Source organism: Canis aureus, chromosome 1 (genome assembly GCF_053574225.1).
Source record: "Canis aureus isolate CA01 chromosome 1, VMU_Caureus_v.1.0, whole genome shotgun sequence".
NCBI classification, from domain to species: Eukaryota; Metazoa; Chordata; class Mammalia; order Carnivora; family Canidae; genus Canis; species Canis aureus.
In genome coordinates, this window is record NC_135611.1 from 57,284,941 (window position 1) to 57,297,775 (window position 12,835).

Below are 12,835 nucleotides of genomic sequence, written 5' to 3' on the forward strand. Positions count from 1 at the left end.
CAAATTCTAAATTCCAGACACTCTTTTAATGTTTTAAGTGTATCAGCTAATTGAAGATCACAGAAACCCTTTGAGGAAGGTATTATTTTATCCAGTCTATGCAGGAGAAAACAGGGACATGCCTAGGGATGTGGTGGCACTGAGATTCAAACCTTGAAAGTCTGGTGGCTCTGGCTTTTGCCCACAGCCACTAATCATGTTCTGAGGTGAGCTGTGATGACTAGCATTTTGGGGGAACTCTCACCAGAAAGTGGTAAATGCTTTATAGGTATTTATTTAATCTCCCAACCGTTCTATGAGACAAATACTATTTTCATCTTCATTTGTAATAAGGAACTAGGTTTAGTTGGACTAGCTGGCTCGTCCAGAATCACAGAGCAATGAACAAAAGCCACTCTGATCCCCTTGTCAATCCTTTGAGCCACCTCACCGGTCTGCCCTGGTCAATCTGTGGCAGGAAGAAAAATTGTACTTTAGTTTTCTTTTTTTTTTTTTTTTTTTGTACTTTAGTTTTCATGTCTATTTATGGTTTTGTTTGTTATTTGAAATTGTATGAGGTTATATTTAGCCACTAACTTCATTATCTTTATCTTCTTTCCTATGCTTTATATTTTTACCCAGTAATGCCAGAAAAGAGTGTTTTCATGGTTAAAGCAATTGCTGAGAAAGCCATAGCTGGTTTTATAGAAACTTCCAGAGAATCTTTGGTTACTTACCGTTTAGAAAAATTGGAGGAAAAAAAGATTGTTAATTTTATTTTGGGGCCAGCTATAGTAGTTAAATATGTTAAACTAAGGGAAAATTCCTACTCATATTTATTGTCAAAGTAATACAAGTTTTGCAGTTTAAAGTAAACCAACTCAGAGGCATCTGGGTGGCTTAGTTGGTTGAGCGACTGACTTTTGATTTTGGCTCAGGTCATGATCTCAGGGTCATGGGATTGCCCAATGTGGGGCTCTGAGTTGGCAGGGAGTTTCCTTAAGATTCTCTCCCTCTGCCCCTCCTGTTCCTACCCCTGTTTGCACCTCCATGCATGTGCACACACTCTTTCTCTCAAACAAATAAATCTTTAAAAGAAAGAACTGAGAAACATCATTTTCCTAGATTTTTAATGCTATAATCATTATTCTTGTTTACTTTTTATCCCCATGGCTAGCACAGTTCCAGGATTTAATAGCTGTTCAATACATAGCTGAAATAATTAATATTTACAAGAAATTCTTACCCCTAACGTGGATGGGAAATTGATCTTCCAGTTCTGGAAGACAGTGCATTGGAAAACTTAATGTGTATAAATTACTACTTGACTTAATTATATTCAACATTTTCTGAAAATAGTATCAGAGTAAAAAAAATTTTTTTAAGATTTTATTTACTTGAGAGAGAGAGAGAGAGAGAGAACAGAGAGAGAGGGAGACTCAGAGTTCTGGCTGAGCAGAGAGCCTGACATGGGCTTGGGGCTGGATCCCAGGGCCCTGAGATCATGACCTTGAGCCAAAGGCACTTAACTGATTGAGCCACCCAGCAGCCCCCAGAATCAAAACTTTTGAAAATACTTTAGCAATTTGTATTCTAACACCAGCATTAATAAAACCCATCAAAATTATAATAAAGAGGTAACAATTAGAAGGTGTCCAGTTGTTGGACTGCTAGATAAACTAGAATTTACTTACAGTTTAGAAAGTATAACTATTTCATTTTCCTCTTTTAGACTTTTTGTAAGCAAAATTAGCTGCTTTATTAGTCTCCTCAGTGACTTTGTAGATCCTCCGCCATACCTCTACCCTGCTTTCTCTTTGCCTCCTGAAAATACAGATTTTACTTCCTTTCTATTTTCTATAAGACAGCCACCTTCTCAAAAGCTGGATCTTATTAATTTTTTAATGTAATACCTTAATTAGTTTATTTTCTAAAGTAAGCTCTGTGTCCAATGTGGACACAGGCTTGCAACTTGAAATCACGACCCTGAGGCTTGAAATCACGACCCTGAGATCAAGAGTTGCATGCTCTACCGACTGAGCCAGCCAGGCACCAAAAAAGCTGCATCTTATTGGTTTTTAGTTTTGTAATAATGTGCACCAGGCATAATTCTACCACTAAATTATGCCTTCAGTTTGATAGCCAGTAAATTACTTATTCAAGTAGTCCTCTGGTGAATGGGAGATAGAGCCTTCATTTTAAACATAATTTAGGTTAACAATTCTTCTCATAGAAGGAAGTTACATAGTTATCATTGTTGGTCTAGAAAAGGATCCAGCCTCAGATTACATTGGGAGAAAATGTGTTATCTTCACAAAAAAACTTTTCCAGAAACAATATAGAAATGGTTTTAGACTGCACAGAGCTGCACTTAACTTACAAACCTAACTTAAAATTTCTCCAGTGCTGAGTGTGAAGGTGGTGAGCACCATTATTATACACGGTGTGGTTTTGCTGTGTGGGTTCAGGGTTGTAATTACTCCCTCAGTAGTGTGTGTAAATTCTTGGGGGTTCCATATGCTATAATTTCATATTGTGGATTTTTGTTTGGAAATGACTTTTTGGGGAGATATATTTCATTTCACCCTAAATAAGGAAAACAATAAACCCTCAGTAAAAGGAACTTTCATTTTGATTAAGAGCCCTTGGTTTTTAAAATGTTCTTTCTTGGCTGAGTCTACAGGCTTTACACATCAGGGAGTGTAATTTTAGCGAATGATTGTGTAGTACCAAAACCATATGTTTTCTTAGGATTTGATGTATGTAAGAATAATGTTAGATTTATTTCACTACAGAAATTTACCAAGGACATATAAGGTTTTATTTTGATATTGAGGTAAAATTATTTTTCAAAAATGTCTCCTCATTATACGTTTAATAAAATTGAAATAGAAAAGTAAGGAGCATATTAAAAATATGTACATTCCCTTAGTTAAAATATGTGGGAACAGTGAAGTAGTATGTGTGAGACCACAGCAAGATATTTCTCATATACTTGGAAATAAGTTTCTCTGAGAGTTAAATCCTAAAATAGATCAGAGAAGAAAATGTGCAGCTCTGTTAAGATATGTTGGTGCTCTCAGGGCATCAGAGTTTGCCTAAAACCCGATTGGAGGCCTAAAATGAGGGAACTTGGGTTTCAGTAGAAGAATGAAGAAAGAGTTGTAGTTGGTAACTTCTGCAGCGCCTCTACCTTTCCCAGGGAGGAGGATCCGACGTCGGTGCATTCTGTAGTATGGTCTGCAGGATTGCTTTAGCTCTTCGTGGATATGGACACATCCGGTTCTAGTGTGGGAGGTATTTAAGTGTCCTAATCAGGTCACTGACTGCTGGGCCCATCCATTGGCCTGGGCAAACAGGAACAGGTAATCTTGAGCTGAGCTTGGTGAGGGTGGTGGCAGGAGCTGTGGGGTATGTATATTTTGCACTTCTTTCCTAACTATCATTACAATTCCATTTTAAAGTTTTTGTTTTTAATGATATCCCGAGGGCATCTGTGACAGATGCTAACAACACAGCCTCCTTTCAAGTGAGTTATGTTGGTAATCTTGACTGGTTGAGTTGCCCCAAGCCTGGGCCCTTCATCAGGCAATTATCTAGTAATTTTACTACCTGTGTAGTTTTCTGATGAAGCCAGAAGATATTTCCCAATCTGCTCAATGGTCATATTTCTTGTAAATGAATGCACTGACATTCTGGTTTTATATATGTTGGGGGAGGAGGGTTTTAGTTTTATTGATACTGGATAGCATATCCCAGGATGATCAGTTGAGATACTGATGACATTGTCTGAGCCAATACCAGACCCTCGAGGTTACCGTATCAGCTCTTGCCGATGACCCCAAATACCATGTACCCCTTCAATCATATAAATTTATTAGTAGGAAACACTCTCCCACCAGAGATTTTATTTTTCAGCCCCTGTTGTATGACTGGGTCTTTTGAAAGAATATATCATGAAGCAGTCACTTTTTATACACCAAGAATTACGGGCCTTGGGAGGCAATCAAACTCAGATATCATTTATTTAATCATTATTCTTTTCTTTGAGGGCAAAACCCCTGACAAATACTTGAAAAACCGTAAGGGTCATATGCTTTCTTTTCCAGTGAGTGTTGAGCTTACTAATGAATGATGTGTTAGAGAGTCAGGAGCATTGTGTTTGAGTTTCAGCTAAGTTTCTAAAAAGTAGTATGACCTTGCCTAGTCACTTAACATCTGTGATTCTCCTTCTTTTGCTTATAATATTTAGTTTCTTTCAAAAAATATTTCATGGGTAGGTTAATATAATATATGGTTAATATAATCCATAAAATATTTTATGGATAGGTTCATCTTGTATGTCTGAAACTTCTTCCTTTTTATTAAAAATGTAGAGAGACCTCTTCATGTCAGGTTCTCTGCTAAGTGCATCATATAATATTTAATCACCCCATGAAGTGGGATCATTTTATGGATGAGAGAATGGAGACTTTGAGAGCATGAGTCAGTTGATCAAAACTAGCAGACAGCAGAGCAGGGATTTATTCTTTTGTCCATGCCCAGTGTTAATGGTAATGCTGTTCTCCTTAGACTTATTAGCACATGCTATAAAAGTGTTTTTAATCCATCTTAATTTGGGACATGTTTTACTTTCTACAGGGTAATATCACTCTTCGATCCTTATACTTTCTATATTTTCTAAAGCCAGGGAAATTGAAAGAACTTTTGTGCTACCATGTGTTACATTTATAAACAGTCCCAGACCATTTGGAAACCGACTTCATTTTTGAAACTTGATGTTACTAGTCTACTTTTCCGTTCTTTCCTTCTGAACATATTCTTTCTGTACTTTCTTTGTGTAAGGATGGCAAACATGGGAACTTTAATGTCACTGAATATTGTTAAAAATTTGGTTAAAGAAAAGAATGTTGGCTTAGGATTTAGGAGATAGTGTTCTAGTTCTGCCTCTAAGATACTGTTGGAGTTCCGGTGGACACTAACTCTTAATACTATTTGTCACATCAAGTTATTATAAAGTAAAAGATCAAATATGTGAAAAGTATTTCACACGAAATTTCTGTGTGTCAGCAGTCATAATAGCTGCAGCAGATTGTTGGAACAAGGATTAAAGCAAAATAATTTTAGGCTTATTGTTACTTTGTGAGGACCTACTTAAAATAATTAGAATTCAGACATCTTGTTAAATACTTTTTGTATTATTTGGCTTGGCCTAAGCATAATGTCAAACTTGGACTGCCACAGATACAGGCAGGGCATGATCAAATTGCTATTTCAATTATCTGGTAGTGACAGGTTAATTTTTAAATGACTATATTGTACTCATTGATTAGGTCAAAATTTAGGAATGTTTTGCTTTCCAAGCTGTGTAGAGGGAGACAAAGAAAGGAAAACTCGATGAGGAAAGTTAGTGTATAGTAGCGGAAGAGAAAAAGAAAGTCTTTTAGGGGAAATGAGCCTTCTAGAGTCATTCAGAAACATCCTGGGGATTGAATTAAGGGTAAACTGAAATATTAGTGGCAGTTGCCAGGGGTTACCTGTGATGTTGCCATATTGAAAATGCCATGCTCTTGAGCTGGCCCAAGTGCAGCCTGAAGATTTAAGAGAGCAAGCAGTACTCTTCTGTGTCTGCAACACATGAACTAAGGGGAGCGTGGCTTGAGAGATCACCCATAGACATCTGAGAGTACAGACTTGTGCAGCTCGTGCACGTGTGTGTGTGTGTGTGTGTGTGTGTGTGTGTGTGTGTATGCACACGCACGTGTGGTGGGGCAGTGGGAGAGTCAGGGTTGGTCCTTCTGGTAAACTCAGTGACCATTGTTTTACTCAGCATTTCAGCATCTCCCACATTTTAGTCATTCAGCTACAACTTTCAACAATTTTTGCCCTATCCATTTACTTTTTTTTTATTTTTAAATGTAAATGTATTTTATTTTATTTTATTTTTTCTAATTTTTTTAATTTATTTATGATAGTCACACAGAGAGAGAGAGAGAGAGAGAGAGGCAGAGACACAGGTAGAGGGAGAAGCAGGCTCCATGCACCGGGAGCCCGAGGTGGGATTCGATCCCGGGTCTCCAGGATCGCGCCCTGGGCCAAAGGCAGGCGCTAAACCGCTGCACCACCCAGGGATCCCTGTAAATGTATTTTAAACAGAACTTTATATCTCTTGAAATCTCCGGTTAGAGGTACCAGTTATAGTTTTTCCATTGAAATAAGTTGACATAAAAGTTGTCTACCTGTGGTCCACCTAAAATGATCATGAGAAACACTCCTTTCACGTAACTTCACGTCTTCCCTCTACAGAGTAGTATGCAGGATGCTGAAGGTAGAAGTGTAAAGGGGAAATGCAAAGACTGGAAATGAAGGCTTTTCAGTGTAATTTTCTGGACAGATTCAAGATGGTAAGGGATGCCTGGGTGGGTCAGTGGTTGAGCATCTCCCTTCAGCTCAGGGGGTGACCCCGAGGTCCCAGGATTGAGTCCTGCATCAGGCTCCCTGTGAGGAGCCTGCTTCTCCCTCTGCCTATTTCTCTGCCTCTCTCTGTGTGTCTCTCATGAATAAATAAATAAAATCTAAAAAAAGAAAAAAGATGGTAGATGTCTCCCTTTAGGTTATCAGCCTAAAGTAAGTTTGGGTTACATTTTAAATTTAATTATTTTTCTTTTCTTTATTTGAAATTTATTTTTAGGCTACAGGAGTTTCTTGGCCTTGTATTTCCCCTTATTAGTTTCCTAGCAGAAATTTTTCTTCTGAAAAATTCTAAACTTGCTTTGACTACAAATAATGGGGCATACCAGTTCCTCCTCACTCATTTTAGTAAGGATATCTACTCCACCTGCTAAGTCCAAGTGTTAACTTAGTTCAGCCAGCATCTAAGAGCTGCTTTTTCCTTGTCAAGCACAGTGCTAAGTCCTGTGATGCAAAGAGGAAGCCATCGTCCCACCTTCTTGAGGCAAAGCGTATAAACAGCCCAAACAGTTCCATTTGATAGAGGTATGTGCTAGATACAGAAGAAATGAACTCTTTGGATAGATCAACAAAGGCCTTAATCGCGGGAGAGTAGTGGAGGCTGGATGACTGGAGTGCAGAATAATAGGAAGGCAATATAGTATGTGACGGGATGAACGCTACAGTCCCTTCTTCCCAGGTAGTCTTTGTGCATGTTTGTTCTATAGAATTTCTGTGGGTTCTGCATTGGCCCACATGGTAGCCCAACAAGAATTCATGTTTGAAATGTGTGGTAGCTCACAGCCTTGCTGCCCTGACCTCACATGAATTTGAAGCAATAACTAGGGACCCTTCAATAACAGTTGGCATACTGAGGTGGCACGATTCCCAAAACAACATCTTAATGAGGTTCTGTGCTTCAGAAGCAACTCTTCTTGTTCAAATACACTCAGGCATGACCTATGTATCTGGAAGCAATGTGGCGGAAGTGGCTGGGATCATAGCATGAGTCCTCTCTGGGGCAGCCCCCACTACCTTAGTGACTCTGGGCCTGGGCCAGAGGGTAGCATGCTACGGGAGGAGGAAGAGGATAAAACAAATCAGGTTTGAGCTACCTTTAGGGATGTGGGTGCAGAATCTGAGATAGAGGAATTCTAGTCTCCCTGTGAGTTCTCACCCATCCCCCTAAAACCCAACCTCCCACAAATACCTAGCTACACATTCAAAAACCAGTAATTGAGAGAAGATCTTTAATACTATCCATGTACGGGTCTTTTTTTAAGATTTTATTTATTCATGATAGAGAGAGGCAGAGACACAAGCTCCCCACAGGGAGCCTGATGCAGGGACTCAATCCCGGGACTCATCACGGCATCATGCCCTGAGCTCAAGGTAGACAATCAACCACTGAGCCACCCAGGCATCCCTGTAGGGGTCAATTAAAGGAGAAACTTCCAATTCATCCTCACTTTGGGTATCTAAAATACCTCCACAACGTTATTTGCATTGATAACTGCATTCCATCTTAGAGTCTGGGGGATTTAATACAGGCAGGCTTTTAAGAAAATTGTTTGTGTGGATGTTCAATGAAAAGAGCAAAAAATAAACCTCGGGGCGGAGGCGGGGTGGTGGGGATTCAGCATTACTTCAGACCCAGCCGCATCTCTGTGTTGCCAGAGACCACACCCCTCCTCAGACATAACCACAAAGGACTATTTCTTTTGGCCAGGTCTCTGACCTTGAAGGGTCTAGCCAGCCGCCTCAAAGCGTTGGGTGCTAGACATAATATGAGTAGAGTCCAAGACTTATTTCTATTTTATGTACTTTATTTAGCATGGCTATACCAATTTTTTTATTAATCACAAGTTTGACTCTTGAAATACATATAAAATGCTTCACAAAATTGCTGCCCTTGAATTTCATATGTAGTCTAAAACACACTCAGAAATATAAGGAATAGTAGAATTAATGGCAGCATCCATAAGTGATGCCATATTGCCTCTGTCTTGGAGATGCAGCAAGTTGAGAATAAGGACTGATCTCCAGTGTGTGTTAAATCTTTGGTTTTCTTTCTTATGAATGTGACGAGGCAGTTTTTCTCTTGGAAAAATAGTTTGTGTTTAGCTGAGGAGGTTGATTTTTCTCCATCAGTTTCTCTCTTTAATAATTGAAAACTACTGTTCATTATTTACATAAAACTGTCTTTTTCTGGTCTGCTTTCTATAACCTTTCCCCTCTGAAGAATTTTAAGAATTCCCTGACTTTCCTCTGGGGGATTTTATGCCTGCTTTATCCCAGATGTGGGACATAGACTAGGCTGAGGTTTTGGGGTTTTTTTTTTCCTTTTTCTTTTACTTTTTTAAAAATGTTCTTGTTTTTTAAAGATGTTCTTTTAACCTGTGCCACTGAAAAAAAAAAAAAGGATTTTTAAGAAAGTTAAGCAGTTAAGAAAATATGAGCTTGGTTTCATTGTCTGACTTACTGAATGACACCAAAATCCCCTATGCAAAATGAAAAAGTAGGCAGCAGTTTCAAATAATACGGGGAAAATGCACACGTGTTATTTCAGCCTTTTGATTCTGGGATTTTATTTTCTCAATGAAGGCCCATCCGTTTCTAGTCCCGGCAGCCCCTTGTCTGGCCTTTCAATACACGCCTGCTGATGTCAGCCCAGGGAATCCATGGGCTTGGCTGCCGGTTACTCTGCTTTTGTCTACTCTGTCCCCACCTTCTGCTGACACAAAGAGGATATAACCTTACTCATAATATTTTGTCTGCCTATACTCGTATAGATGTATTGATCCTAATCCCTGCTGCAGAATGTAGAATGTTAGGAAGCCAGGAGAAGCCAGAGTGATGGAGCCTATAATTAAGAAAGACAGGATTTTCTCTTTTTTCCTAATGACCATCCAGATTCCCAGACAACATTTCACCACCAGCTTTTGGTTACTGTGGTTTTCATGTTCATGTCTAAAAAAAATACCATAAAATCAAACTTTTTTTGCGTGATAAAATATGAAAACGATGCCACAGAGAGTCTGTCTTCCCTACTTGAGCAAATATAATATGGTTTTCCCAAGTCCAAAGTTCTGTTTTCTTCAATGACTACAGGTCTGCAGTATCATGTTTACTTGGTTAATTATCCAATGAAATTATTAGAGTTTTAATTTATTTTTGAGTATAGTTGACATGCAATATATTTATTAGTTTTAGGGGTACATCTTAGTGATTTGGCAAGTTTGTACATTATGCTGTGTTCACCACAAGTGTAGCTACTATTTGTCACCATACAATGCTATTATCATATCATTAACCATATTCCTTATGTTGTACCTTTTCTTCCTGTGACTAAGTTATTAGGCTTTAGTAAGTCTCTTTCTAGTTCAAATTTTTGTTGTATTTTTTAAAAAATCTAAATTCATAAGCTTTCTTTTTTAATATTTAGACCTGCTTCTAGTAAGCAAGGTTGTCCTTCCTACTTCGCCACGTTTCCCTGGTTGACATATCCTTTTCTTTTTTCCAACTGTAGGATCTTTCGAAGATGGTTTGGCTGCCTTGGAGATTTGGAGATCTGATGCCACGATGAGGACTCACACACGGGGGGCCCCCAGTGTGTTTTTCATATATTTGTTTTGCTTTGTGTCAGCATACATCACTGACGAGAACCCAGAAGTCATGATTCCCTTCACCAACGCCAACTACGACAGCCACCCAATGCTCTACTTCTCCAGGGCGGAGGTCGCAGAGCTCCAGCTCAGGGCCGCCAGCTCGCATGAGCACATTGCTGCCCGGCTCACTGAGGCCGTGCACACCATGCTGTCCAGCCCCTTGGAATACCTCCCTCCTTGGGACCCCAAGGACTACAGCGCCCGCTGGAATGAAATTTACGGCAACAACCTGGGCGCCTTGGCAATGTTTTGTGTGCTGTATCCTGAGAACATTGAAGCCCGAGACATGGCCAAAGACTACATGGAGAGGATGGCAGCTCAGCCTAGTTGGTAGATTTTTGTCTTTTTCTTCTTACTGTATGAACTCTGCAATTTAAAGACATGAATTTATACTCAGATGAAATCTTGGAAGCCAGGTTTTCACATACATGTGTGAGTGAAGGGGAGGGGTTACTCGTTATTTGTGGTGTTAGTGGCTTAATGAATGGTCCATAATTTCAAAAGACCCAGTAATGTCCATGTTTAAAGTTAGAGGAAAATATTTAGATATATCCTAGCCAAAGAAAACATAATTTGCTGCATTGAGTAAATACTATCATCCAATTGTTGAGAATTCTTTCTTCTAAGTTTAACGAGCATGTAGTATGGTCATCTGGCTTTACGTTCTTATCAACCTCTAAGTGGTTAAAACCTTCTGCCAGCAAGACATTTGGGCCAATTAAGATTTATTTAAATTTTATGACAATTAGAAGCTAAAAATGAATATGATAGGATTAACTGGCAATAAACAAGATCTTATCCGATAACGACCAAACTGCCCAAACCTGTAGGAAAACCTGTTGTATAATTTTGTGAGCATTTCTAACTACATAATAATTTATCTTCAGATTTTCTAAGATTTGAAAACAAACTTGCTGTTCCTTTTTGAATTAGCTTAAATTTAGTTTATTTCTTTATAATAAATACGTCTGCCTGCTTCCAAGGAGATATGGGGGGAGTTGATTAGGGATTCTATGGGTATCCTTACCCAAACTGTGTTTTAGTACATATTCATGGTATACTTGCACCAGAAAAATTACAAACTATATAAAATACCTTTTTAAAATTATAGAAATTTCTTTTTTATAGGACTATAGAGAGCTCATTTTTAAATGCTTAGAAAAATCAATAAATGCATTTAATGCTATGATAAGTTATATCTCACCCATAATGGAAGTGAAAGATGGTAGTTTGCAAGCTTCCTGAATTCTGTCAATATCGTAACAAAATTTAATTTTTCCTAAATTTCTACCAATATGACAAAGAATGCTGTTTGCTTATAGAATTTGAAGGATATTAGGACATTTCTTAATGAAAAAGATTATGGAAGAGCCAGCATTAAATCCATATCAGAGCTAACTTTTTAAGAGTTATTGTTAGGTACGTATAACATTTTGAAGCTTATAATATTTTAGGTTGAAAAGAACCTTTATATTTGGTTTGTTTCAAAACTGAGCCATGTATGCAGTAGTTTCTGATTTTGATTCTAATTAACTGATTTTACTCTATTCCTGACACCAAGAAAGAAAATAAAAGATGTATGAAAATTTATTTGATATTTGAACTACAATATTATATTATCAAATGTTATAAGTACTCGACATTGTGTAATTGGTTAAAAATGGCAACCGTGAAATACTTTTTGTAGAAAGAAACCCCTCTGTTGCTTAAAAGCTACTTTTTCTTTTAAAGTCCCTTTTTAGATAGAGAAGTTAAATTTGTCAGATTAAGATACTAATGAAAATGTTCAAGAGAATAGTTCCTGTGAAAAGCTATTTCACTTTATAACAGAGTAGCTGACTCTGAAGTACCATTGTTTCATGAAGATTTTTTTAACACAAATACAATAACATTAAGAGAATTACACCAAACTGATGCAAACATTAAAATATAAAACATTCAGAGGTATAAATACCAACTTGAATGAATGCTGTCATTAGAGAGGGTTAGACTCTTAGGATAAAAAAGGGAAAATTAAATAGCTTTACAAAAATGGTGGTCTCTATATTGTTTGTACAAGTTGAGATTTACTGGGTTTTGGAGGTATGTATAAATTTGCCAAGAGACTAATACTTCATTCATGGCAGTATTGATAAAAATAGATATAACTCTGTGCTGTATCTGGTCACCAGAAAGTCATTCTGTGATTTGATAGAGCTGAACAATTGACTCCTTTCTCTTGACCTCCTTGAAAGAGGAAGGTCAGAAATGGAAAGTTTACCTCTACATTTGGTTTCTAGTGCCAGAAGTGATCCTAGCAGAAAAAGAAGAGCTACTGGAACATTTTATCTTGACAATTACTGTTACTAGGTTCTACTTTTAAATGATTTCATGGAAATTTTAACTTTTTTAAATTTACCATGCCCAACTCTTGGACTCTTATATTTTCACTTAGATTTATAGTTGAATGTAATCACTTTTTGATAGCTTAAATACTTCTGTAGTTCAGCTGTCACTGTATAAATCAACTCAATGATATGTTCCCACAATGCACAGAGAAGTATAATGTGGATATTGTATTTTGTTTCCTTAATCTCCAGGGAAAGGTATAGTAGAAATAAGTAAATAAAAACATACATATGAAAATTTTAGGAAAGTAAAGTGCTACCTCCCCAAACTCTAAAAATTGACTTTGGAAATCTCTTTTAAATCTCTACTAAAGGGGCACCTGGGTGGCTCAGTCAATTAAGCATCTGCCT

At 37.8% G+C, this 12,835-nt stretch overlaps 1 protein-coding gene across 4 annotated transcripts in view; it reads left to right on the top strand.

The window, feature by feature from the left end:
• DSE (dermatan sulfate epimerase) overlaps window positions 1-12,835 on the top strand; it is an 81,258-nt gene that overhangs the window by 17,826 nt on the left and 50,597 nt on the right. For 3 of the 4 annotated variants that reach the window (XM_077900196.1, XM_077900193.1, XM_077900202.1), the window contains exon 2: window positions 9,959-10,427. In XM_077900196.1, the coding sequence (XP_077756322.1) occupies window positions 10,012-10,427 (416 nt within the window). In that variant the 5' untranslated portion in view covers window positions 9,959-10,011. Of the gene's footprint in view, window positions 1-9,958; window positions 10,428-12,835 lie in introns of those variants that run through there. The other variant, XM_077900209.1, reaches the window with a different exon arrangement.